At 40.3% G+C, this 10707-nt stretch overlaps 1 protein-coding gene across 1 annotated transcript in view; it reads left to right on the top strand.

Moving 5' to 3' along the window:
• Positions 1–5358, top strand: part of LOC308094712 (AT-rich interactive domain-containing protein 3B-like) — a 70502-nt gene extending 65144 nt beyond the window's left edge. Inside the window, exons 8-9 of the mRNA XM_080441525.1 lie at positions 2611–2703; positions 3820–5358. Coding sequence (XP_080297651.1) covers positions 2611–2703; positions 3820–4022 — 296 coding nt within the window. The 3' untranslated portion in view covers positions 4023–5358. The remainder of the gene's footprint in view (positions 1–2610; positions 2704–3819) is intronic.
• Positions 5359–10707: the final 5349 nt, after the last annotated feature.

Below are 10707 nucleotides of genomic sequence, written 5' to 3' on the forward strand. Positions count from 1 at the left end.
ATAAATCATGTTTTGAGAGTTAGCACACTCATTCATCGATGCTTACCCAATAGAGTTTAGGCAATACATAACCGGTTAGTATTTTCGTAGAAACACAAATACTACACATACATAGACCTAAAGGTTAGTGCTATCAATCATATAGGGAACAATATCCATGCATCCACAATAGAGGCTAGTGCTGTTATACATGCATACACAGTGGTGTGTTCTACCGTGTTACGATATATATACGTAGTATGACTATGAATGATTTAGTTGTTTTTACTTTACTGGATTTATACGTAGTATGACTATGAATTATTTCGTTTTTTTACTTTACTGGAGTATTTCCAATGTTCAGTACTTTTACTTTTACTACTTTTACTACCATACTTTAGTCAAATATGGTACCTTTTACGCCACTACAATTATTTGAAAACTTAAGTGACTTTGTAGATTTTGATTATTATTACAAAACACACTAACCACTTCAGCCCTGTATATATTTCGGCCATTTGAAAATAGCCGATCTACAAGCTCGAGATTGTAGATCGGCTATTTTCAAAAGATCTTTTATACATTTTGAACTTCTGAAAATGAGTAATTTGACTTTTGGCACTTTTAAGAACATTTTGATACCAATACTTTTGTACCTTTACTCAAGTACATTTTGAATTCCGGACTTTTACTTGTCACTGAGTATTTCTACATTGCAGTATATTGATATACTTTTAGTTAAGTAGTTAAGTTAAGTAAAACATGCGATTACTTTTACCACCACTGCTATAACCACCACTGCTTAACCATTTCATCCATTGACCACGCGCATGTCGTATGCTCTCCGAAAAAACCTAGAACACTGTATGTACGTACGTACATACATACATACATACATACATACATGCATACATTCACCCACACACTGTTGTGCCCTCAACAGAGGTTAGGTTTTGTCATATAAGCATGCACATGCATGCATAGGATAATACATACATGGCGTACAATGGTGATGATGTCACATACACCTATAGCCCCATTGTGCTCAGACAATAGAGGTTCATTGTGGTGTGTCTCACATACACAACAGAGGTTACACACACATAATCCACATGTATAAAATACCTGCATTTGCAAAACACACAATGCACCATACACACATACACATGCATGCATACATACATACATACATACATACATACATGCATACATACATACATACAGACATACAGACATGCATAGATAATTACACACACAAGTTACAACAGAGCTTAGTGGTATCTTAGACAAAGATACACATATATACATTAACGGTTAGTTGTGTAATCTTGACTATTCTTGCAACAAACGGTATGTTTGTGCTGTTTCTGACTCTTTGTTCTGTTTATAAGTCTTGTTGAGGGTGGGGTGTCTAATAAACCTATAAGCCCAAATCAGTAATGAGTTTGACAATCACACCATCCATCCGTGGTCTTGTTTGGAGTATATTTCCTATGCCACAAGGCCTTAGCCCTAGGATGACTAAACTGGGTATATGTTTTAGTCTGATAAAATAAATATCAAATATCTAAATACTAAATCAAGCAACTTAAAAACTGTCCGGGGTGCTGCCAAAAGCTTGAGTAGACGATAAAATGACCCCCCACTTCAAGTGAAATATCCCTTTAAGTGGGGGGTTACACAACAACAGTACTTTAGCAATACTTGGTACGGATGGATTTCACCACAACTGATTTCAGTTGTGGTGTCAGCATGTCGTCTATGGAAGCATGCCATGCACTGAAAATAGGCTATCTACAAGGGGGGTCCTTTCACGCTGTTTCACAAATTAATAGGACTTGGCCATACACATTAATTTTTCGTGAGATTTTATTTTCCTATAAGCCCGCATGAGTACTAAGAAATTCTTGTTAATGTACTCTTGAATCTAGGCATTTCTCATGTACACATACTAATGCACTGGAGACTAATTTACAGTATGTCATGTTTAAGTGTGTTGAATGCAAATGACATCACATTGTGTAAATGCTCATTTACATTTTCTCTTGACTGAAGAAGCTTCAACAGGAGGAATCAATAAGGAATCTTTAGCTTTCATCTGGAGTCAATCTGTTTGAAGGAAAAAGCACTTGGCCCTGAAATCTTTGGACGTGCCTCTGTACAATACATGTATAATAAATTAGTTTAATTAAGGGTAATTTATTGGTACAATTGGTATTGTAAGAACAATGAATGTGACCGATGTCTTGGCTTACATGTAGGCCAGCTACAGATAACAAAAATAAGACTATTTGCAGCTATGTACCCACCAACAAAACTCTGCGTGGACTGTGGACATTATTTTACAAAGTCAAGTTCTCTAAGGATAAAGTGCATGTTTGTTGTTATCATATAGCTTGTAGAAACTATAATTGTCTTTGAATTTCTTTATTTACCGTAGCAGCAGTCATGACAAATGGACGCAAGCGCGGTAAATGAAAATAGTCAAAGAAAATGTACCGTGGTAGTGCGGACTGTTCCTATAGAGTCTGTTCAGCGAGAGTCTTCCCTAGCCTTGAGAGAGTTCTCAAGGCTAGAATGACCGTTCTCACAGTGTCATTAACACTCTGTTTCTTTGTGTGTTCGCTCTAGATGAGAAGCAGCAGGACATGTCCTTGAGTATCTCATCCAATGGAAATGCCAGCATCACCGTCTCCGTAGACGTCAATGGCACAATGTATTCAGGTGTGTACAAACCCTTCCTCACCAGACATGTATACATACCTAGCCCATTAATGGCACTCGTAGTCTTCCTCTAAAGGGCTGCGTTCTGTATAAAACCAAGACGATGTGAAATGATAACCAGTAGTATACTGAATAATAATAGCTGGGACCAGTCTGTTAAAAAAGATAATGTGTGAGTTTGGATTAACGAGGTCCTCACACTATTGCCTGAAACTAGCTTGACTACCACTAAGTAAGTCATGCAACACAGCGCTACAAACAGGACAGAATTAGATTTAAATGTGCAAAGAATGGTTAATGGTTTAGTATAGACTGCACACTAACTCAAAGTGCGGGTGACTATAATTCCGGGTGACTATAATTCCGAGGCTGGGTCTGTCTGGTCAACACAAAGCAACCGTAGATGTGTGCACAGTTGAGCCACTCGGCTTAAAACCTTTCATTTGAGGTGCCTCTTAGGGGCATTTGTAGCACCCTCTGGTGGACAAATGTGCAGATAGTGACATGCATACAGACAGCGCTTCATGGCTCAACTAATAACAGAAACCTTGATGGCGTAATGTAATCTATTGTAATGTAACGTACTGTAGTCTAACTGTAGTAACTGGTTCTCAAAGTGTGGTCCGGGGACCCCAAGTTGTCCTTGAGGGGGGCTTCTAAGGGGGTCTCCAGCTAAATGAGTCCTATTTTATTTTTCAGCTATTCAAAAATTGCCGATTTTTATCGCGATGAGGAGTGTTGTGAGCTTGTAGATATGCTATTTTGGAAACATTTTGACAAATCTCCTCTTATGGTGGGTCCCTGGCACAAAATAATATGGCCAAATACATCAACCATTTTGGGGGTCGTTGACATGAACCACAGGTCTAATGTAATGTATCGTGGCTGTCGGGTGGAAACCTCATATGTCCAAAACTGTTACTTTTCAGGATTCAAATTCAAAAATAGCAAAAGTAGCAGATCTACAAGCTCTAAACGTGATCAAGTAGGGCGTTAATTTACAAAAAAACACAAAAAGTTAAAATATGCAGATAATAGGAGGTTTCTGCCCCGACAGCAACGGTATACTGTAACATAACGTAGTTCTAATGAACATGAACATCTCCCGTGTTTTAGGAACCCTGTTTGCCCAGAAGTCCGGAGGAGGTGCAGCCCCGGCGCCCGCTATGTCTGCCTCAGTGGCCCCCGCCGGGACCAGCAGCAACAGCTTCACCTTCTCCGCCCCCTCCACCCAGACCCTCAGTCCCGCCTCCTGCTCCTCCTCCTCCTCCTCCAAGGGCCCGGGCTCCGCCGAGCCCGCGGCCAGTGGTTCACCCTAAACTCGGGGGGCCGCCGGTTGTACCTCCTGCTCCACAGGCCTCTCTCTCTCTCTCTCTGCTCCTACGCCGAGGAGGGAGGCCCAGCATGAATCACAGTACATTGAGAAAAACAAAACAAAACACAAAAAAACTAATAAGAACGGATGAGAAATAGCAAGAAAAACTGTTGCACAACAAATACCTCAATGACCCTGTCAACCCTTTGGCTGTCCTGTCATGAACACAGAGCCTGAGTATGATGTATGACGATACGAACATGTGCTCATATGCACAGCTATGCATTTTATTTGACACACATATACATATACACGTGCGCACACTCTCACACACACACACACACACACACACACACACAAGGCACACATTTATGTTAATCCACATGCTAAACACAATCAGAGAGCTCAGCCAAAACCCACTGGCAGGTATATTCATAACTGAACTTGAAAAGTTTTTATTTTAGGACTTTTTTGTTTGTTTGTTGCCATTTTGTTGTCTTTAAAATTTTGTGTTTTAGAACGATTTTCTTTTCTTTCTTTCTTTTATTTTTTAGGTTTTTCTCTCTTTCTCTCTCTTTTTACATACCTCAAATTGAGCAACCTGCAGTGGTGTCCTCACCTCAGGAGCTGTACTATATTCATAACATGAATTAACTTTATTTTTATATTTTTTACTTTTTTGATGTTGCAATCAGGAAGTCAGGAAATCTCACAGTGATGACCTCACCAACCAAACAATAGCAGCATAATAACAACACACCTCACCTCAAGCAGCCACATTGACACTCACGTGTGAACCTCTATTTCATAGTGAGGCTACACCGCCTAAAGTGTGATTTATGCTTAGTTGAGCCACGCGTTGTGTGCTTGTACATTGGCTATTTTCGCTGCGTGACACCAGCGCGCGACCAAGTATATATCAACCGTAATAATGTTCCAACAATGGTTGTTGGGCAGACTTTATAGATCAGCACATGCAACTCCTCATTCCAAGCCTCCCACCCCAGACATCACTCCGAGTACATCCTGTCGGAGGCTAAACTCTGGAAGCATAGTTCCATCATGGTTGTGATCAATGGACACAGAAAAGCAAGAATACTGTAATCACCCATCAGAGATGAATGGCAAAAAGGTCTGCATTGCTATAGCGCCTTTACCCAAAGCGCTTTACAATCTGTGTTACAGTCTCACCCATTCACACACCTGGCAGCGTCTGTTCAGCGTCTTGCTCAAGGACACTTTACCCACACAAAGCCAGGAGGGATCGAAACTGGGAACCTTCTGGTTTCCCCAGACCAACGGACAACCGCTCGACCTCCTGAGCCACTTGCCGGCTGGGAATGGGATTTACTGTATGTGTTGAAAAAAACGACCCATGAAATGCGGACAACTCATATCCCTGCTCAATCACACACATACACGCACTACAGTACATCTCACACTTACAGTATCACTACCAGAACAAAACTATGTGGATAACAAAAGCTGACTTTTAATCAGGTGAAGAGACACAACAATGTGGGGAAAAAAACACCTGATCCAACCAATCATAGGACTAGCATGCCCTCACCGCTTCAAATCACTACTCAGCAAACGGTGAAGTAGCGCTGAGGTTAGTTCCTTGTATAGGATCAGACGTGAGTTCACCCCCCCCCCCCCCCACACACACACATTTGTTTGTGTCTCCTCCAAGCTATGGAGGAATCACCAAAAACGCTGGCAGAGCTGACCGGTTGTATGTACGGCACACGTATCTCACACACCTCGTAATGCCCTCTCCGTTCTGGAAGGGGGGCCTTTCTCAGGAAGCACTGTGACGTCTCCGTGGACTCACTTTGTCGTTTTAAGATTTAAAAAAAAAGGATTCACACCGAAAAGGATGCACAAGTCTATGCTACGATTGTCCCTCCAAGAATACCTCATCAGACTCCTCTTCCTATAAGGAGATCTACACTACATACCTCATATTTCGCTGCAAAGCCAACAAAGACTTGACCCTCGTTGCGGTGGGAAAACGACACCCATCTCAAGGAGAAAAACTCAGCGGGAAAGCTAAACAGAACTGACACCAACATACTGTACCGACAGACAAGCTGCTGGTTTTGGGGACGTGCACCAAGCTGAACTGGGATGCTCTATCTATCTCTATCTCTCCCTTTCTATCTTTCTCCTCCCTCGATCCCTCCTTCGCTCCCCCTACCACCCCCCCTCCTGTTTTCACTTGTAAAATGTGTTTGTTTTGCTCTTTTTTTTTCCTTTTGTGCTCGTCATTGTCGGATCGAAAAATGACAGAATTCTCACCACATCATCCACTTACTACATGTATTTCCTCTACTTTTTGTATTATTATTATCCAGGGGGCGTTTAACAGGTTTCAAAGGGCCTGACAAGTCATTAAAGTCAGTTCCATAAGTTACTATAAAAATATTCAACCCAAGTAAGAGAAACCCAAATCTGCAATGACGCTTTCTCTGGGTGATGGCAGCGGTATGTTCTGCATATGTACAATCAAGTGGCCAGAGTTTATACAGCCTGTACCCCTGGTCCACGTCAGCCTCTGGTTATTGCACAGCTGGATACCAAAGACTAGCCCTATCACACCTCTAGCTTGGACCCAATAACGTACAATCGTGCCCAGGGCTACAGTGATGGAGCCATGCCAGTAGATGGAGTAGCAGCCCCATACTAATGCAGCAAGGCTGTAAAGAGGGTCCCTACACGGCAAACATGGAATTAAAAATACAAAGTGGATCTTAGTTAAATAAACATGACCCAGCCCAAGAACCCATTTTAGTATTGAGTCGTAAATTCTTATTTTTCTTTCAACAAAGGTAAACTCCCTGCCAAGTGAAGCTGTCTCTCAGGTTTTCCAGTGCAGTTTTAAGTTTTAAACAAAACAATATCTTAAAGACCCATTCCATTGGCTTAAGATTCAGTTGGCATCATTACTGAAAGCATCTTTTGCTTCATAAAGATTACACTCTCAGAGCTATTGATTGGGCCAATAATGTACAGTTTGCCTCTCGTCAGATCAAAGTTTAATGCCATAACGTGAATCTGTTAGGAAAATGTATGCGTTTCTGTGAGAAGTGACCTACCTTTCCACAAAGTTTCATGATATTGCTTGAATCTGTTCAAAAGTTACACCATCTTTGGTTCCATATTTTAATGATGCCCATCGGTGCGAAAAGGGATAATCTGTAAGCAAATCTATAATAACTTTTAGAGATATCCTGCTTGCAGACAAATGAAATGGTACAAAACCATAACCCAAATGGTGAAAAATACTTGTTTTACCAGTCACCTACCAGTGTAAAATCCATATCAAAATCCAAAGATATTTAAGCTAAAAAGTCTGTTTTGAATGTAGTTTGGGGGAATCTTTTTATACCCCTAATCATTTTAACAGTCTGGTAATGCAATATAACCGGAATCCCGTATTTGTCTGGAAAATGTACGCCACATTCCGATAAGTGCCAATTCACTGCCCAAATGCCACACAACCATATTTGAAAATCACATTTGCCAATGAACTGGGCCTTTAAAATAACACGGATCAATTCCCTTTGTTTTCCTAATAGTATCATTTGATTCAAGACAATTCTTGAAATAAGTCAGTTTCTGCTAGAAAAGTATTTCCACTTGTTTGAAGAAAAAGTATAGTTTAGGGCTCATAATTGCTATTGTAGGTTGAATAATACCACGGCCCTAAAAAAAAATACTTGGAGACTACGGCTCTCTTGAGCTTGCTAAACAATTTCTCATTATATTGAGGTCTTGGGCCTGGTTTAGTCTGACATTCCAAACGTGCCGGATGTGAGGGTTTAATCGGGGGATCATTATTATTATTATTCGGAACCTAAAGGGTATGGTACCCTTGGAAGAACCCTTGTAGAACCCTCATGTTAAAAGGTTCATGAAAGCACCTTCAAACCATTTATAAAGAGAGTTCTTCAAGGGCTCTTCTGGAGATCCCCTGTAGTTGCAATCTGAAGAGCTCCTAAAGTTTTTTTTTCGAGTGTTGACTGTACAGTAGGTCACATGTCCGGCCCCCGTTTGTAAAATCCAATTTCTCAGAGATCAAAACATCAATATTAGTCAGCTGGTTTGTTCTGCTTCAGACCGCTGTATTGAGTATTTTTTCCCCTTCGAATAGATTTTTTGCATTTTAAACTAAGACACACGGGTTGACATGAGTTGAATGGATTTTTTAGCTGTTTCTGTGTTGAATGTGAGGCTTTTCTTTTTTCTTTCTTGTAATTTAAAACACCTTTTAAGCCCAATGTGATCCGAGGTGGGCGGCCTTGTTGCTTTTAGTAGTACACCGTGTTTTAGCTGTTACGTGTTGTGTTTTGTTGACCTTTTGCAGTGCAGATGATCACTGTTTCAGATCACAAAGGGTTTCAGGACATTAAAGACAATGCTGGCAAGTCCTTTTGGTCCACCTTCAGTTCCTCAGTGACACGTGTCACTTTTTTTTATAAAGGTGAAAGATGTAGTTTGCTGCCTTAAAAAATGAACTGCTGGTGAAATGCTACCAGCATGTAGTTCAGGACTCCACTGGCCAAGGGAATGTCTGCTTTCTCTCTCCAAGCTTAATCCTTTGGAGAGCAAAACTCAAGTTTCTGTAATTTCTTTATCATCCAATCAATCAGAGGAAACACTTTTTTTCCGGCCTTATTGCAGTGTATTTACCAGTGGAATACTTTGGGTTTGCACACAAAGTGTTAAGTGCAAAACAAAAATCTCCCATAATACATAATTTATTTGCAAAGCAAATAGCAACAAAATACAAGCACAACGCAACAGTTTGTACTTGATTTGTTTCATCCTTTAAATTTTTGTATTTGAGAGATTTTTATTTTTTTCCAATGTGTTCGCACACTGGCATGAGGCCAATGGCAAAGTGTTCCATAGAGACATTCACTATTCAGAACTGATGTTTTCAAAACAAAGGATCTCTATTTATTTGTGTTGATTTTACTCTGATGGACCTTTTTTGTAATTATGACTTAGGATTGATGGCTTAGGTTGTGTTACTAAAACACTTTGTTTCTCCTTCTTTGTTCTAGAAACCGACATTTTCTGTTCAAACCGATCAGGCTAGGCAATGACTGTTTGATAGTGTAGCCTTAAGCCTAATTCATGCTCTGTAGTGCGATGGTGTCGCTTGCCAAAAAGGAACAGATCTACAAGTTTTGATTTTTTGCAAGAGACGCCTTCGCATGATGGAGTATAAATTAAGCTTTACTGCCTTCATATTAGAAAGAATGCAAGTGTGTGTGAGTGTATAATTGTATGAGAGCAGGGTCAATGTTCATGCTTGTTGGGGCAGAGGGGGGCGACGTTACCTCTTTTTTTTCTCATTTCCTTTGTGTCTGTAATACCACGAGGAATCCCACAGGTGGCGCTGTCTGCTACTACTAGGACCACCACACCGTGGCAGAGATGGAGCTACATCCTCTGTCATTTACAGTTTACTCTTCTTCACTCTTGAATTAGCTACCATTGTTGACTTGCGTGATTGTGTGCATGCTTGCATATGATGTATTGTGTGTGTGCGTGTGTGTGTGTGTGTGTGTGTGTGTGTGTGTGTGCGCGTGCGTGCGCACGCGCCTGCGTGCGTGTGTGTGTGTGTGCGTTTTAGAAGTCCCCCTACCTCTTTACCACCACAATACCTCAGGGCACTGGGCTGCAGTCATTGGTTCATTCATGGTTGAAGTTGTGATATTGGCTTGTACACCGAGGGAGGTGTACAAACAAGCTGCAAAGACTTCACTGTTTGAATGCTACTTTAGGCTGACTAGGGTTTTTATTTTAATGTCATTTAGTTGTATTGGGTTAATTACTTTTTGGGGGGGGATGGGGAGGGGGGGTTGTCTTCAATGACTGTAGACAAGACCTCAACACTCAGGAAGCTGTGAAATTGGAAGTCTGTAGAATCTTGTCTTTCTGATGATAATTTTTGGAGTTAATTCAGTTTTAAATTGTTTTAAAATCTAACCTGATCTGTGTAAAAGCAGGTGCATATGCAAGTGGTTATCGAATACCTCATTTATCAATTTTATGTTTTTTTTTCTTTTTGTTTTTTTGGCTTGTACAATGCTCCGTCAATTCATTCAGCTGTGGGGTTTGTGCATATTTTTGTACTGTTATTATTATTATGGATATGATAATAATGATATTACTGATATTATAGTTTTCTCTTTGATTAAAACAAAAAAAAAATAGGACAAAACACATGAATGCTTGTAAAAAAACTGGTTTGTGCTGATTGTATTTAAGAGGAGCACTTTTCCAAAGTGGTTTTTTGACACATTCAGTTTTGTTCACATTAGTAATATAAAGATATGGTTCTCAGGGCTTTAAACTTGTATGTCATGATAAAGTTTTACTTTATATCTTATGTGTGCGTCTCTTGTGTTACTTCTTGGAATGTGTGTTGGATTTCCACGAATGCTACAGTGTTTAGTTGCATATCATGTCAGTCAGGGTTAGTTTATCTTTAATGGTCAGCTTGCTGGAAATGAAGATTAGGTCGCATAGGGTTACAATGTAAGCTGCTGATAGTATTACTCATTAAAACCACATTCTAGAGAGACGTTACTAATCGGACGTACACAAGCTGCAGGCAGGATGCTTTTTTTTAATATGCAATGGTGGAAAGTAACTATTTACTTATGTACAAT

The sequence above is a fragment of the Gymnoscopelus braueri genome (genome assembly GCF_963280865.1).
Source record: "Gymnoscopelus braueri genome assembly, chromosome: 1".
NCBI lineage: Eukaryota > Metazoa > Chordata > Actinopteri > Myctophiformes > Myctophidae > Gymnoscopelus > Gymnoscopelus braueri.